General features: G+C 40.3%; 2 protein-coding genes across 4 annotated transcripts in view; one reads left to right on the top strand and one right to left on the bottom strand.

Moving 5' to 3' along the window:
• Positions 1-1,150: 1,150 nt before the first annotated feature.
• Positions 1,151-11,178, top strand: zgc:110410 (uncharacterized protein LOC553618 homolog). Of its 2 annotated transcripts, none has more exons than XM_061051048.1 (11): positions 1,151-1,271; positions 2,097-2,248; positions 3,037-3,202; positions 3,628-3,706; positions 4,154-4,207; positions 4,501-4,591; positions 4,744-4,781; positions 5,399-5,486; positions 8,338-8,427; positions 9,036-9,083; positions 9,688-11,178. In XM_061051048.1, the coding sequence occupies exons 2-11, from the start codon at positions 2,144-2,146 to the stop codon at positions 9,838-9,840; spliced, it is 912 nt and encodes a 303-aa protein (XP_060907031.1). In that variant the 5' UTR covers positions 1,151-1,271; positions 2,097-2,143; the 3' UTR covers positions 9,841-11,178. The 2 variants fall into 2 exon arrangements, with proteins under 2 accessions (XP_060907031.1, XP_060907032.1); XM_061051049.1 differs by lacking the exon at positions 1,151-1,271 and adding an exon at positions 1,304-1,437.
• The window catches only part of LOC132984273 (ankyrin repeat and IBR domain-containing protein 1-like), a 31,719-nt gene continuing 25,058 nt past the window's right edge, over positions 10,271-16,931 (bottom strand). For both annotated transcript variants that reach the window (XM_061051036.1, XM_061051037.1), the window contains exons 18-20: positions 15,134-15,245; positions 14,408-14,451; positions 10,271-13,452 (exon numbers count right to left, since the gene is read on the bottom strand). In XM_061051036.1, coding sequence (XP_060907019.1) covers positions 12,538-13,452; positions 14,408-14,451; positions 15,134-15,245 — 1,071 coding nt within the window. In that variant the 3' untranslated portion in view covers positions 10,271-12,537. The remainder of the gene's footprint in view (positions 13,453-14,407; positions 14,452-15,133; positions 15,246-16,931) is intronic.

The raw sequence follows: 16,931 nt of genomic DNA, 5'->3' as shown, positions 1-16,931 counted from the left end.
GTATGGAGGTGGCAGCAGTTGAAGTGGGAAAGCCACAACCAAATCACAGCAATTAGTAGGAGAAGCACAGGAGAATAGTGCCCCCCAGTGTTTGCTTTTATACAGGATGATTAGTTTCTTCTCTGCTGCTGTGAAACAATTACATACAAAACTCCTTCTAAGTAGATATTCTAGTTTTTCATGATGTGCACTTATTCTGTGTATTTTATTTATGATTTTGGCACCAGTATACCATGAAAACTCAAATTTGATTGCTTGTCCATTAATTTAGAATCCATTTTATCAATCTGTTGTAGCCTTATTGTGTTTGAGTTTGTGTCAAAACCCAAGCAGTTTCTGAGTGTTCGGAGGTCTTTTAGACTCTTTGTTTGATCATCTGTGACATGAAAATGGGCCAGCTGCCATCTAGAGGTATGTAAGTATGTCGTCATTAAAAAAGTGAAGTATAGTCCCTGTGAATATATCATTAAAACATGAAATGTTTTGACATGTAGGTGTAATCAAATGTAATTGAGGCTAAGAAGGGGCTTATTTGAAAATGACTAGATAGAATTGAATAATCCTGCACTAGTAATTCATTCATAGATTCAGTCTGTAGTGGATCTCTTCTAGTGTTGATCCCTCATGGAGAAGCACGAAGACTGTTTTGACCTACATTACTTCCAATATGTCTTTACCTATTTCTCTGTGCTGTGACTCAATACCCATGAGCCCTTTGCTTTGTTGTATTCACAGCATTCTTCATTCATTCTGCTGCCCATCAGTGGATGCTTTCCATCTGCAGGTTGCCATTAATGTGTAACCAAGGTGAACCCGGAAGGTCACATGACTCACAGGACTTCACAGGTTGCCATTCTGTTCAGCATTTGCCTTTTTGTTTAATACTGGATGAAACTTATCAGGCGTGTCACGCACAGCAGCCTAATGATATATCATTACAGGAAATTGAAAATTTTAAGCATACCATTTTTGAAATGTGTGAAAGACAGTATTAATTTGCTCTTAATGCCTGTGTAGATCAGTATCAATGAAAGAAAAAAGGTGAGGACACGATTTGCTCTGATAAAGTGGCAGGCAGCTTGGTCGGTTTAATGACATTTTAAGAACTTCATTTGAATATCCCATCGAGCCTAATGAGGGATACATCCTCTCCCCCGGAGCTAAAGTCCTGTCTCTGTGGGAACCGGCTGATAGCAGGTAGACTTTGCCCTGAAGGGGAAGAGACGCAACAGGAAGAGCAGCAGGGCAGATTTATGGCCGTCACAGCCGAGGTAAGACACAACACAATGGATTAGAGGCGTAATTCATTGATTTATCTGAACAGACTTGGGTGAAACAACATTTGATTACTTTATTAAAGACATGTAACACAGCAGGGGATATTTTGAAAGCGATTCATTCTTCATATTACGAGAGTCATGTTCAAGGGCCATGTTGGTATGTAAGTCTACCTTAAGTCATTGAAATGTATTTATATTTACTTTGCTCTGTTAAACACTTGTTTAAGTTTGAAGCTGAGACAGTGAAGCACAAAGTAAAATGTAGTTTTAGTTGGGAGAATATTAGTACGAGTTAGGGTTAGTCAAGACTCACTCTACAGGGAGTTTATTTTGTTATGCTTAAACCGCCATATATATTTTTAAGTGCTGATGTTCTTTATAACTTGGGTGGAGGCTCTTTTACTGACTTTGTGACAATGTCGTTAACTTTAACTTTATTTCTATGAATCCGTTCCTCTCATGTCTTCACTCTATTTAAAACAGAATCCTGACAGAATGACTCCGTGTGTCTTTCTGATGACAACTAATTTTCCTAAGAGATCAATTAACCACAACCTATTTGGCCATTAAATATACATACAGCTCTATTAAATGGAGGCTTAGGGCCATAATTATGGATGTTAGTCATGGATGGCTCTCAGTGTTTGTGTGATGCATCATTTTGTAATTACCCATTTATTTGTTCCACTCTGACATTGCCCCATTTGGCAATTCAACATCACTGATGAAAGCGCTGATGCTGTTCCAAAGGGTGCTTTTGTTTTCGGAGCGAATGACCTTAACTTACCTGTAACTCTGACTGTTCTTGTCTCTCAGTTTTGTGCTTCAGTTGAAAAGAACATCTGAAAACTTTTCAAAAAGGGATGGATCAGAGTAAAAGCAGCAGTGATGAGGGTTATGGACCTCGCCCCCCTCCGTACAACGCTCAGGACTATGGACAGAACTCTTACCCGGGGATGAGCTATCAGGTTGGTTTTTGTTTCAAAACGTCTTTGTCTGCCTCATTTGGGAAGTAAATTCAGTGTAGGTTATATGTCCAATTATGTCCTACTTAAACAGAGTAGCTAAATCACACCCGATCAATCTGAAGGAAATGAATCATCAAATAGTTTGATATAGGATGTATTGTTTTGGTGAGTTTCTTCTTTAAAGGCTTTATATGTGATTTTTCACACTTAAATATAATATAAATCAAGTATATCCTCTGAAAATAACTCTGTGAGTCATGACTGTCTACAATGGGTGTAACACCCGAGTCCCGCTGTCTGTGATGTTTTCAGAGTTTTCAGAGTCCTATCTTCAGTTTGTTTACATCGCCGGGACGTCCGGCTGACTCCTCCCCTCACGTATAAAAGTTGTTTAATTGAGGGACTAGAGAAAAGAAGAATAACATACTGTACTCACTGCTTAACTGTGTTTCTAGATCACGTTCATTTCAGGTAAATTTACATGCAGTGTGAAGATACGAGCATAATAAAGATCGCTAGCATTAGCATGCTAACACAACAATGCACCGCAAATTGTTTTGGTTTCATGCTGGTGCTCAAGGGCGACATCTGCTGGATCAAAAAATCACATATGAAGCTTTTAATGTAAAGATTTGCTGCTTATCATTATTTTGCAAAGTAAACATTCAATAACACTTTTTTGACTGATGTTCCTCATGCAAAGAAGAGAGTGATCATTAGGAATCAATGACTTTGTTTGAAGGGTTTCTTGACCCCTTGTGTGGTTGTTCTTGGTTGTGATGGACCAGGTGGGGAAAGGGAACATTGCGGTGGTCTCCCCTCCTGCCACCTATGACAACATGGTCCACCCTGAGGCCATGGCTGCAGCTGGAGGTGACCAGCACTACACTCCTCCACCAGACTACTCCAACGGCTCTGAGGACAACGTCTTCAGTGATGGTGCCATACGAAGAGGTGAAGATGGAGAAATGGGAATAGGATGATACAGAAAATGAGAGAATCTTCTGTGTTTTTTTATTTCCGTTGTAAGAGCTGAAAAAAGGATGAGAAAAGTTGACTCCCTCATTTGCTCAGCAGTGTTTTCTTGAAATTGATTTGAAATTGAAAATAGTTTTTCCTGATCTCTGCGGCGGTACCCTGCCTCAGCTTCTCACCTCCCACGCAACACAAATCAATTTAAATGAGAAGATGAAATGTGGGTTTGGAGAAAACAAAAGCATTTTGAAATGTTATGCAGGATAAACAACCTCAGCTGACTGTCTCCTTCACTGTGGCAGATTTTATTTTTATTTTTTTAAAGATGTTGTTGTCTGTCTCCTTCCTGCCTGTCTATCTCTTGTCCTGTCTTGTCTCACTCAGTCCTTTTTTTTTCTGCTCAGGTTTCATAAGAAAAGTCTACTTGATCTTGATGGTTCAGCTGTTAGTGACTGTCGGGATCATCTGTGCTTTTCTTTACTGGTGAGGCACCACCACATACTCAAACAAGACATGAGTCCATGTCAGGCACCTTTCAGTCTCCCACATTTTGAGCAGTCTGTCCGGATGTAAAAGAACCCAGAGTCACACAGTAGCACTATACCTGTCCTCACTAAAACTTTTGAACACACACGCCTCCAGTAGTCAAGTCGTCATAAATATGTGAGGTGAGACAAAATGGTAGATAATAAAAGAGCATTTCTCACACATAATATTTTTGCTCGCAGTCAATTGAAAGCTTTATATGTTTTGTATAATGGATGTAGCTGAACGCTTCTACAGTCATTCCTTTTCATAAATTGTATGCAGCTCCCCTGTGCACAATGCTCTGTCCTCTGTTAATATTTAATACAATTATTCTACAAGCCGTTTAAATAAACAGCACCTCTATTAAACCCTTCCTCCTTCTCTTTTCTTATCGACTAACAGGGAAGATCTCCGAGAATGGACATTTGACAACTACTGGTTTACCTATGCTATGATGTAAGTCATCAAAAACATACATTTTTAAGATCTAGACGCTGATTCCTCCTATCAATCCATTTGTTCACTGCCAAACTGTATTCCCGGTTTGTGAGGCACATTAATAAAAATGTTGCTCATGGAAATCTATAGCGGTAAATCACAAACTGTCGCCCAATCCGAAGAGCTGCCAGCAACACTGTGCATAAATAATGCACTCAGTGATTCCACATACCCAACACAGTCATTTTTTCTGCTGTTTATAGCCTGTTTATTTGCTATTTACGATACACTCTATATTCTCTGTGAAACAGGGCGACAACGCTGGTGCTCATCTTGGCCATGGCCTGCTGCAACAACCTCCGCCGTAAAGTCCCCTTCAATTTCATCGCCCTGGGCCTGTTTGTGAGTCGACGCAGTTCCAGCCAGGCATCAAATTAAACCCCCAGCTCACCTGCTCTATTCCACACTTGTTTTTTTGTCTTGTATTTACTTTCCATTTGTCTCTCCATCTCTCTCTCTCTCTCTCTCTCTCTCTCTCTCTCTCTGTGCCTCAGACTATTGCAGAGGGCCTGATGCTTGGATCCATTGCAGCGTGAGTGTTTGTTTCCAAGGATGAATCCCCACCTGATGCTGATTCATTTACACAATAATAACCAGGTTTGATCCGTATCTGATGGCGGATTTCATTCCAGCAATGAAGCCATCAAACCTGCTAAGATGTTATCATGGCGGCTTCACTATATCAGAAAGCTCATGGAATACATTTTTTTTTAGCTGAAGATGAATAAGAAGCGTTACAAATACTTTTCTGTCCCCCTTAACCCCTTACCATCTGATATAGTTATTCTCTCTGACAGAAAATGCATTATTTAGAGTCTGACTGTCAACATAACAGCGAAGTTATTGTATTTATGGGACATTTCTATAACTGATGCCGTATTATAATTGATATGAAATAAAAATAGGAAATGCATAATGCACTGCACATCCAGGGGGGATCCCTGCCCTCCCTATAGTTGAAACACTACAGACAGACTATTAAATGCAATAAAAAAAGGACATTTCTTATAAAGAAAGTTCAAAGTTATGTTTCCCTTTCAGAGGAGCACAACACCCTGCTGTTCGTCTCCATGTTTGCACTCTGACTGCTGAGTGCATTCATTTAATATTTCCCCACTGCATATATGTTTTTTATATTTCTCTCTGCAGGTTGTTTAATGCTGAAGCCGTCCTGTGGGCAGTGGGGGCCACAGCGCTGGTGTCGTTCTCCTTGACTGTATTTGCCATGCAGTCAAAGGTAAGATCTGTCACACACTCTGAACTCACTTTCAGAGCAACCAAAGGTGAAATTTCACAAAGTGCAGTCAGTGGTAAAAGTCCTTACAGAGAGTTTGAGCTGTGTTTTCTGTGCACTCAGAGGGAAAAGTGATAATCTGAGCTGTTGGCCAGGTTTCCTCATGCAGTGTTTGCTTAATGCAGCCAGCAGCAAAGGGGTTTTAAAACTCTGATGCGTATGCTGTCCAGGCAGAACTATGATTACTGCTGAGATCAGAGTATTTGTCAATCAAGTTAATTCCTGCTGTCCATGATAGGGACAAATTTAAACCTCTGGCTTGTCCTCATTCTGGCAAAGGCTCCCTTGCCATAAATCTTCACCTCAGAAATGGCCTGCCGCCTTTTGTTATTAGCTAAATCCACAAGTTTTCTTTTCTTTCTTTTTTGTCTTTCTGTTTCTCCATGAACAGTCTCATTAGGCAAACACAGTCAAAAGTGGTCCTTTCAGGGACTCACTGAGATGATTTCAGATGCTTTTTGTGCAGTAAAAGTAAGCCCTGAAATAGATCCAAACCATTATTTTGTGAATAAAAAGTTTGCTATTTCTTTCGTTCAGTTGACAAGTTGAAGTGTTTAGTGTTTACTGTGAATTGTTTTACATAAAAGTTCCCACTCCTTTCTTGTGTGTGTGTGTGTGTGTATGTGTGTCTGTATGTGTATGTTTGTATGTATGTGTGTGTGTGTGTGTATGTGTGTGTGTCTGTATGTGTATGTTTGTATGTATGTGTGTGTGTGTGTGTATGTGTGTGTGTCTGTATGTGTATGTTTGTATGTATGTGTGTGTGTGTGTGTGTGTCTGTATGTGTATGTTTGTATGTATGTGTGTGTGTGTGTGTGTGTGTGTGTGTGTGTGTGTGTGTGTGTGTGTGTCTGTATGTGTATGTTTGTATGTATGTGTGTGTGTGTGTGTGTGTGTGTGTGTGTGTGTGTGTGTGTGTGTGTGTCTCTGTATGTGTATGTTTGTATGTATGTGTGTGTGTGTGTGTGTGTGTGTGTGTGTGTGTGTCTGTATGTGTATGTTTGTATGTATGTGTGTGTGTGTGTGTGTGTGTGTGTGTGTCTCTGTATGTGTATGTTTGTATGTATATGTGTGTGTGTGTGTGTGTGTGTGTGTGTGTGTGTGTGTGTGTGTCTGTATGTGTATGTTTGTATGTATGTGTGTGTGTGTGTGTGTGTGTGTGTGTGTGTGTGTGTGTGTGTGTGTGTCTCTGTATGTGTGTGTGTGTGTGTGTGTGTGTGTGTGTGTGTGTGTGTGTGTGTGTGTGTGTGTGTCTGTATGTGTATGTTTGTATGTATGTGTGTGTCTGTGTGTGTGTGTGTGTAGGTGTGTATGTGTCTGTGTGTGTGTGTGTGTGTGTGTGTGTGTGTGTGTCTGTGTGTGTGTCTGTATGTGTATGTGTATATTTGTGTGTGTGTGTGTGTGTGTGTGTGTGTGTGTGTGTGTGTGTGTGTGTGTGTGTGTCTGTATGTGTATGTTTGTATGTATGTGTGTGTGTGTGTGTGTGTGTGTGTGTGTGTGTGTGTGTGTCTCTGTATGTGTATGTTTGTATGTATATGTGTGTGTGTGTGTGTGTGTGTGTGTCTCTGTATGTGTATGTTTGTAAGTATGTGTGTGTGTGTGTGTGTGTGTGTGTGTGTGTGTGTGTGTGTCTGTATGTGTGTGTGTGTGTGTGTGTGTCTGTGTGTGTCTGTGTGTGTGTCTGTATGTGTATGTGTATATTTGTGTGTGTGTGTGTGTGTCTGTGTGTGTGTGTGTGTCTGTGTGTGTGTCTGTATGTGTATGTGTATGTTTGTATGTGTGTGTGTGACATTTGAAACGTCAAAGCTGATAACATGTTGCGATGTTGTATTAGCTACAATCAATGTGCACCAGTGAGGAGACGTTTTGAGAATCACTTGATTGATAGTTTAGCGTGCTGCTTCATAATTGGCTCATATTCAGAAAAAAATGTAATCATACAGTCAGTTGGGCAAAACATTAGACAAGTATAAAAGATGTTGTCCAAATGCAGAGTGCATCTTCAAATCTTTAAAATGCTGTTTCACATATTTTACAACTTATTGCATCTAAATGAGCTGCAGACGTTTAATTTCCACTGCTTAGATTCAATTCAGCTTTTAAGAAAATGATCATACATGGAATATTTCTATTTTAAATGCTCTTTTTTTTAGTCTATGATAAAAAAGGTGTATGAATCAGGTTGAACCAGCCTGCATATAGGGAGAACTGTGATTTGGCTGCATCCTTAAGCCCCAGGCATACTCTTTATGTGCTGAGTGAGGGGTCATAATGGCAAACACTTTTGGTTTATGTTTTTTTTATGAATCCACGTTCACTTTGCAGATCCCTGCACCTCTAACTCTGTGCGCAGAGCTTTTTTTTTTTTTTAATCTCTGTCACTTTGATATAAATGTCATACAGTCTGCCTTGCATGTTTAGCTCACTGCTCCTCAGGTGCTCAGTGTTAGAGATTCTCCTGTTGTACCTGCCATCTTTTTAACTGTCTCAGTGAAAAGGGCACGCAGGCCAAAAGGTCACCTCCCCTTTCATCCTCTGTGCCAGCTTGTTGATTAATTATCCAGCATCATTATATCCAGAATCGTTAGGATTTTCTTGTGTGTTGGACTGCAATATGTCTTCATCATTTAGTAATCTGTGGCGCCTCACAGCACAGCTGCAATGCAGGCGACCTTGAGCGCCCCGGCTTTTATGGCAATGATGGGCGTAAATGAGAGATGTTCTGCAGTTTTCTGTTTTAGAGGCTTGTCACATTCTGTTCTTCTCTCTTCTTCCCCCCTTTTTATGTCACCAGTGGGACTTCACTGCCGCAAGTGGGAGCCTGTGGGTGTTTGCCTGGACCCTTTTGTCTTTTGGAATGCTTTGTGCAATCCTCCGATCGCAGGTAGATCAAGAAGATGCTGTTTACACCTGTGTTTGCAATGAGGACAGGTTTGAAATGAATTTTGAGTCAGAGGCAGACAGTCCATACAGACTCACAGTTTTTATCCCCAGAATGTCCCGGCACTGACCTGTGTGCTCAGCAGACTGTAAAGATGCTCTGATCTCAGCCTGATGCATCTAAATGTACATTGCCATCTGAGGCGCCTGTTTGTGTTGAAGCCTGAAGCAGAGAACAGACAAATGAGCCTCTCACTGATTTAAAAAATCTATTTTTACACAACAACAAATTGACTGGAACACACCATAAACACTGCTTTCTTAAAGCGTACTGTTTGTGACCATTATCAGCCTTTTAAATCATGTTTTCTGTAGGAATTACTACTATGGAAAAAGGGCATGCTCACTTTCACATTACTGATAAGGCTAAATATTTATTCATAACAAGCAGACTATATCCTCTCAAACAAAATCATTTCAAATCCTTTTTCCATTGTGGACTTTTTAGAGCCTCTCTATCTATCCTCTCTATTTGTTGAAGAAATAATCATAAATCAGTCTGTTGTGTTGCTGAATGCCCCTGTGAAACTGTGTCTCTCCTTTCTTCAACAGTATGTTTACATCGTCTATGCCTGCCTGGGAACCCTCGTGTTTTCTTTGGTAAGTTATCACAGACTCTAACAACACAATATGGCTTTTTGTAGCACAGTTTGACAAACAAACGGACTGAAAACGACATTTTTAAGCAGAAGAACGTCGTCAACAAAAAGGTTCAATGTCAAGTCGAAGTATTCCATGGAAGTGGAGAGTAGCCTTCCTCTATTGTCTGTCAGGGTAGTTAGCGTACAGAGAGAGACTCTAATGTCCTCATGCCCTTTAATTTCAATTATTCACCGCTTAACAGCAGTGGGCTTCATTTTCACAGCCACCTCTCTGCTTGCCTTTGGCATTAACAGCAAATGTTGTGACCCTTCCCGTCAGCTGGTGGAACAAACTGCGAGTGCACACAGGGCTGATCAGGCTGTCAGCAGCGAGTCACAACTTATTTTCAGCTGCACGGCTCTCAACTACACGATTATTTACACGGCCTGTTTATCAGCACAGTCGCCCCTCTCTCAAAGATAAGAAATACTGCCCAATTTTTTTTCTCCCCGAACTCTTCTTGTAACCAGCTTCCTGTCTCTTTCATCACACGAATGCTGCTGCCGCTGCCTTCAGACGTCAGTGCTGAAGCATCTCATCTCTTTCTGTCTTCTCTCTGCAGTATTTGGTGTTTGATACCCAGCTTATCCTGGGGGGGAAACACAAGAAGTATGAAATCTCTCCAGAGGAGTATGTGTTCGCTGCTCTGAACCTCTATTTGGACATTGTCTCCCTGTTCCTCATGCTGCTGCAGCTCATCAGCCTCTGCCGCTAACATTCAACTTCAGGACATCTTCCCTACAGAAACACTGACACCACTGTTAGTTTAGTATCATTACACAGCTCTGCAGGACTATCTGGAAGATGTCGTTTTGTAGTCACAAATCACAGTTTATTTTATTCTTAATGAGACATTATTTTCCAGTGTTGGCTTGTTTTTCTATCCAAAACATTGAATTGACTTTAAATCTTGTTTTTAAGAAGATTTTCTGCAGTGAGAAACACAGTTGGACTTACATATCTTGTAATGATAGTTGCATGCAGCTTAAATACTTCTGGAAACCAATTCCAAAATCTGAACTCACTCCATTAAATAAGACAATGTGTCTCATTCATCAGTGCTATGAAACAAGGTTGGTGCTCTGGTCTTTTTTTCTCTCTACAAAGTATGGTATGTACTGTTTCCCAATGACAACGAGGACATGTTTAAACTCAACTCAGTTTATTGGCATCGCACATCAAACAGTTTTCATATAAAGAGGGAATGTATCAAGTATAGACTATGAAAGTGCAAATAGCATTTCAAGGATTAGTTGCTTTACAATAGAAAACCTCGATGAGTTACAAAATGTTTAATGTAGTTTTAAAATAAATCCCCTGGACATAAGAGGTGTATAACAAAACAAGTACAAATTCCATGAAGTCTTGAACCCTTTTCATGCACAGGTTACCTCCTCTGTTTAACCCACTAACATTCACCAGCAGAGTCAGCTCCACTAACACTATGGCACACAGTTTGACAACTTCAAGACACTTTCAAAGCAATCACTGTCTTCAGGTTTAATGTGGCTCAATGTCTGCCCGGAGAAAAAAAAAAAAAAGGTAATTTAGTTCAGACATCAGTCTGTACAGATACTCTTAATTCACAACAGTCACACACTGATCAGTGTGTTTCATTTCATATTGGTCATTCACAATCCACTTTCTTGAATGGATCTCATTTTAAATAAATATCTGATTTGTATTGCAACTTTCCTCAATTTTAGTGTCTTTAGGCCAAATACACAGTATACAAAGAGCAGGTGAATTCTTTCCAATGTCAATAGAGTGATTTAAAAAAAACAACTGTTTCAAAATGTAGGGCAGGAATAAAAAAAATATTTTAAAGTGTTTTGGGAACATGATTAGAAGGGCTACAATAACAATAACTTCAGTGTTATCCATCACATAATACTACTAGAACCAACAAAAAGCCTCATGCTACAATTACTTGAGATGGAAAACAATCAATATCTTATGTTTGCACACTATATGAGAGAAATCATTTTAAGGTAATAGGTGTTTGTTTAGTTTACACTGTAAATATTGTGTAGTTATCACTGAGAAATGTGTGTGAAAATAAAAAGGATAATGGTGATTGACATACAGTAAAGGCACTATTTCTCTAACTATGTAGAGAACTGTTACAAAGACACAACCCCCCCCCCCCCCACCCCCCCGTTCGAGATGCAATTCACAATTATGAATTCTCTACGCACTCCCCTGCAGGGCTTAACAAAGGCTTTGCTTATATTACACTTAAGTAAGACCCAGAGATAAATGACAGTGACTCACACAAGTCTGAAAGGGATTGCTTGATTATCTCCTTTAGCGGCCTTTTCTGCTGTATACAAACCAGACTGCTCACTGTCTCCTGGTCTGTCACGCTCACATCCAGCTGCAGTACTTAAACATTCATTTAAAACATGAAGCTAAAGTGGGATTCAGGATGGAGTGAACTGGTTGACACTGAGCAGCCCCTATGGGCCTGTCAGCGCTCCTTGTTTCAGACAATCAAGAGACATTTCCCTTCAGAGGTGAGTTAGGATTGAGGCCTTGAGATAGTAATAAAAAAACATTGTAAAGTCAATTTTGAAATGTTTTCAGGCAGGCCACCAGCTTTTTCATTTGAATAATTAATCTCAATTGTTCGGTGAGAATGTTTCACATAATAAAGAACACAACCATAATGGTCCTGAACCACAGATTTACACAGCACACTACAGCTTTTAGATTTGAAAATACCACTCAGCCGCAATCTCAAATAAGAATATGGCTCGAGACTTTCAACATTGAAGTTCAGCTGAGTCGTTGAGATTGTAATAAGCAGGCACAATTTGCTTTGAAGGATCCACTTGGTGACTGCAAATTGTGCTTTTGCTAGTCAGTGTTTGGCACCTTTAAAGTAGGCATGACTGGACAGGGGTGAGAAGTACTTCCCAGCCTGCACCCCACAGGTTCAATGTTAGAGCACAACAGTATTCTGCTTGTATGCACAGATGAAAAACCTCCATCAGACCTGATTCTTTCACATACAGTAGGCTTTAACTCCAGTGGAAAAAATATTATACGTGCACTCCTCAGTCTCTAAATCTGCCTTAAAAATTTGTTCAGAAAAAGCTACTTCTTTAGATATCTATTAGCAATCACTGAATCAATAGAGGAAAATATCCTTCAAAACCATTATCTCTCATTCAGTTAGTGCTTTCTTTCAGGAGGGCCTACAATACAGTGAAAAAAGGAAGCCAATCTAATTGCAATGCTAGAGTCTAAATTCTTCTCCCCCCGACTTTCCAACAAACACATTCTTCATTCTGTTTACATTCCACCTTAATAGCTACAACACAATTCCTATACTTGACATCTATAGTGGGTTTTTTTGGCCTTTCAAAAAAAAAAAGAAAGAAACTTCTCCCAAACTCATCCAAACAATTCAAACCAAGTGTATTTGCTCCTCCCACTCAGAGGAGCTGCTGCTGGGCATGTGGTCAGAGTCACACTGTGGAGTGTCGACGTGGCACACCTTTGAGCTCCGCTCCACTTGGCCTCCGCTCGCATCCAGGTTGGCCATGTAAGGTAGTGCTGTGGTGTCCAGGCCCACCAGATCTAACTGTGTCGGCCTCTCAGCGACGACACACTCCTTCTCCTCCACGTCGCTCCGTCTCTGAGAGCGGAAAACCACGTCTGACAGCAATTCCTGAGGTTTCCTGCTTTCAGACGGATCAATTCCGATTTTCTCTTCATCTTGCAGGCACGCCCCACTCCCGCCTGCATGGAGTGTGCCGAGGATTGAGTCAGTGTCAGAGGAGGAGGGGGTGGCAAGGGTGATGCCTTGGGGATTCATGTCATGGAACCAGGCCATGATGTTGCCCAGCAGGTTAGCATTTGCTGCTAAAGCAGAGGAGGAGGAAGGATCGTGGCTGCCACATGTGGTCGAGTCTAATGTGTCACTGGAAGAGGAGAAGAGGCCTGTGGATGAGTTGCTGCCGCCTGGACCCACGGGTATGGGCACAGAGGCCCTGTAGGCCCGGTGGTGAGTGTCACAGTGCTGCACAGAGGTGTGAACACCAGCAGAGTACTGGCTGCTGATGTTGATGTTGCCTAGTCTGGCTAAGTTATCTCCCAGCTCCAGCAGTTCTGAGCTGCTGAGAGAAGCTCTAGGGAGTACGTCTACACCTGAAGCACTCTGTTCAAGTCTAGACGGCAGGGAGGTGCCAATAGCACCAAGTGAGGCTTCATGGGAAAGAACGTCAAGGTTTGATCCGTTCCCTGCCATCCCCGACTCCTGGAGGGAGAGCTGAATGGCCAGAAGAATGTTAGGGTCATCATCATCCAGAGAACCCAGACCCTGCAAGAAAGTACACAATGTACAGTGTCAGCACTGCAGACTGAACTCATATGGATCAGCAGTTCCACACCAAATCCAACCTGTAACACCTATAGGCAAGAAAAGTTAAAGCAGCAGAAGGTTAGAATTACAGACATCATTAAGCTGAGCTCCATCTGTGGACAGAAAAAAATAAGTTGCTGCACTTTCTACAGTTGTGCCTCCTTTAGCAGCTGTCTTAGTCTTTTTTATTTTTTATAGTCACTTTGTATAAAGTATATTTCTCAGAATTTTATCAATCCAGACTTTGACTCAGCCTTAGTCCATTTACAAATATGCACTTATATCTACATATATATATATATGAGAAGACACGGTCATTTCCTAAAACAGTAAAGAACTGAAGTATCTTACACATTACTGTAACCAGTGTAAGTCGTGCATTAGTGGGAAATTATTGTTATTACAGCTGCTGAAAGTGTCAGGAAACAAACTTTCGTTTTTTTTTTTCCACTTACGCTAGCTCATTGACTTGGATTGAATCTTTTTCACACAACAATGGAGGTCTTTACATCCCAAAACTGCGCACTCTGTTTAAACTTTTTTAGTATATAATGTTTGTTCTTTACCATCGAATAGTGACACCAAAGGCAGGTCCAGACTCCTTGAGAATTCATCTTCTAGTCTTGGACTACATGTTTAAGTTTTTTCAGTATTTAATAATCTTTAGTAACATCTCCCCTGAACACCAACTATTGATTCTATTTGGTATCTTTGTTATCGTTCTGCAGAGGGCAAAATGGAAGTCTTAGAAAAATTATAAAGATTACATTTACATACAGAGAAAAATGTTGTTAGTGTTATGAAACCACGGAGTATGTAATGAGGAAAACGTCCTTCAGCTAAACTGATGCTGAACTTTATCTTTGGACAGAAATGTTTGAAAGGCTGATGTGATAATGGTAACTGCACTCACCATCAGAGGACCGTGTCTCCGCCCAACTCCAATGTCCTGTGTGTCTTTGAGAAAAAAGAAATTGACAAAAATGCCCACAGTCAAAAAACCGTCATTAGACAAAATGTCGATAGAGGTGGATAGCAATAAGCCATTGCTAATTACCACTTTTAGGAAATCATTAACATTTCAGTGAACACAGCAAAATGATGAGGTAATAACAACCTGACAGCATTTGTGCCTTCAGCATTTTCACAGGAAATTCAATAATTCACAATCTTTATCTGAAATCAATTCATCCTTCCTGGCACAAGAGAGACTGGCTTCAAAACTGCAAACTCTGTCCATCTTTAACTCCACATGGACAAAAACAAAGAAGAGCTGTGACAGACAAGACTCATGGATTAGAAATATTGGCTTCTTAATCTTGTTCACTTTAAATTGAAGCCAAGAGGATCAATTGTTTGAGAAGTATATTCATCATTTTTACTAGAAATACAAAAAGCAGACATTGCATTCAAGTTTTACTTTATGTTCATGATAATCACCCTCAACCTTTCATTCTCTCACCCGCTCTCTTATTTTCTGATCTCTCCACTGTCAGTATCACAAAAAACAAACCAGTCAGAACCAGAAATTGTTAGTTCACTAACCTCGCAGATATAAGTGAAGAACTTGTGCACATAAAACCCAGTGGGAAAAAACCTGAAGAATGAGAGGGATAATCCTGTTTGTCCTCTGGCATACCTGAAGTGCTGTCGCTGGGGTCATCGGGGTCAGGTGTGTTGCTACGGAGACTGGACATGTCACCCCGTCTCCGCTGCCTATGTCTCCGTCTGTACTGGAACTCTGCATACTCCTTAAGCAAAGAAAAAAATCACAAATCTACTGATTCAGATATATCATAAGCTAACTGCAATTTATCCAGTCCAGCTCGAAGTCAAAAACATATTGCTTTCTGATTCTGAAAAGTTGCAACGTGCTGCTGATCTGAGGGCTCTGGTTATTTCCCTTGATTCACATCAAAGCTTTTGTTATAAACATTTGATAGGTGAATTTGTAGAGTTTGTGTTATATGTGGTCTGAGTTTTCTTTCCCGGGAAATATCATCACCAAGAGAATGACTCACTTTCACCTCCGGACCAAACCTTCGTTCATTAGAGTTTAGTCTAGTCTGAAGCCGAGAGGAACACACGCTCGCTGGAAGGGAATTGGAATTGAAGCAACATGAAGACGAGATGTTTGAAAACATAGTTCTGCATGTATGCTCGACTAATCTCAGAAGCAATCAGAATACGTAATCGAAGTGGAAATGTTGTTACTAAAAAAATTAAATCAAATTTTTATAAATAGTGAGTTTTGATACCACTGATAAGAATGAAACTAAATCAAATATTCATCATGTACAGTAGTTGTGTACACATATGTACATATGAACATCTGGTTAATTGAAAGGGATAATTTAGAATTATTTTAATTGGTAGAAATTGTACCTCCACCAGAAAAGAATATAATTTGAGACGCATTTCTGAGCTAACAAGCTAACCTTTGTTTGAGTCGAGAAACAGCCTCCTGCCTGAGTTTCAGTTGGATTAAAGATGCATTGAGAACCTTAAATCCATCAAGAACAGAACGCTGTAATACACTGAGACGAGCTGACTCTATGACTCAGCTCCTGTTTGATCTGTGAGCTAATGGGCAGACTTACTGGTTTAGCTAACTTCTAATTCTGAGTCTTTGAATGTTGAAACTAATACTTCTTTAAAGTTACTGATATATATGCATGGCCACTCCATCCTATATATTATTCTCCCTCATGAAAAATGCCCTGGGATATAATCAAAATACATTCTCTATTCAATCATCTCATACATTTGCAAAAGGCATCGAGTCACATGTAATCAAAAGCCTGTCAGCGACTGTCTTTCATGTTTCCAGCTCTCTAAAAATAGCCCACCATGAAGTGATCTGCCGGCATTGTAAGAGCCACAGACCATCTGTAGCTGTGCCTGTGAGGCAGTGTCATCAGGCTTTGATTATTACTATGCTGTTCCCATTAACTACTGCAGCTGAGAGGCAGAGGCGCTTAATTAGGGGGCCCAAATAAAAACCTGCTTTTTTAGAAGGTGGTTTGGTGTTCAGCATCTGGTGGCAACATTAACTGTGAACTTTCTAACAGATAAATGTGCCCAAAATAATTTGTTGACAACGATAAAAATATTGCAGCCTTGTTTGTTATTTAGATCCTGCAGGAGATGAGGAGGCGGAGGTGAGATGAGTTTGCCATTGATTATTTGTTTTTTAAAAGCCACATTGTTGAAGAGTGCCCTTAGCTTGATTCAATCTTTTATTGTGGCTTGTATACAGTATGTTACCTGTTGAATATTCTTCAGTTAGTTGAGGACTACATTTTTCTGAAGAATTGATAAATGTATAGCACAGTGAAGTAAACAAATAAAAACAGTTTAAGGTCTGACAGGGATGATAGTCAGAGGTGGAGACAGACTGTATTCCTACTTTAACTTCCTTTCATTCCCTATGTGAG

Source organism: Labrus mixtus, chromosome 11 (genome assembly GCF_963584025.1).
Source record: "Labrus mixtus chromosome 11, fLabMix1.1, whole genome shotgun sequence".
Classification (NCBI taxonomy): domain Eukaryota; kingdom Metazoa; phylum Chordata; class Actinopteri; order Labriformes; family Labridae; genus Labrus; species Labrus mixtus.
This window is presented reverse-complemented; position numbering and strand designations above follow the sequence as displayed.

Coding starts and splice junctions, on each gene's coding strand:
- zgc:110410 (XM_061051048.1), top strand. CDS start 2,144: ATGGATCAGAGTAAAAGCAGCAGTGATGAGGGTTATGGACCTCGCCCC. Junction 5,487..8,337: donor TATTTGCCATGCAGTCAAAG/GTAAGATCTGTC, acceptor TTATGTCACCAG/TGGGACTTCACTGCCGCAAG. Junction 8,428..9,035: donor GTGCAATCCTCCGATCGCAG/GTAGATCAAGAA, acceptor TTTCTTCAACAG/TATGTTTACATCGTCTATGC.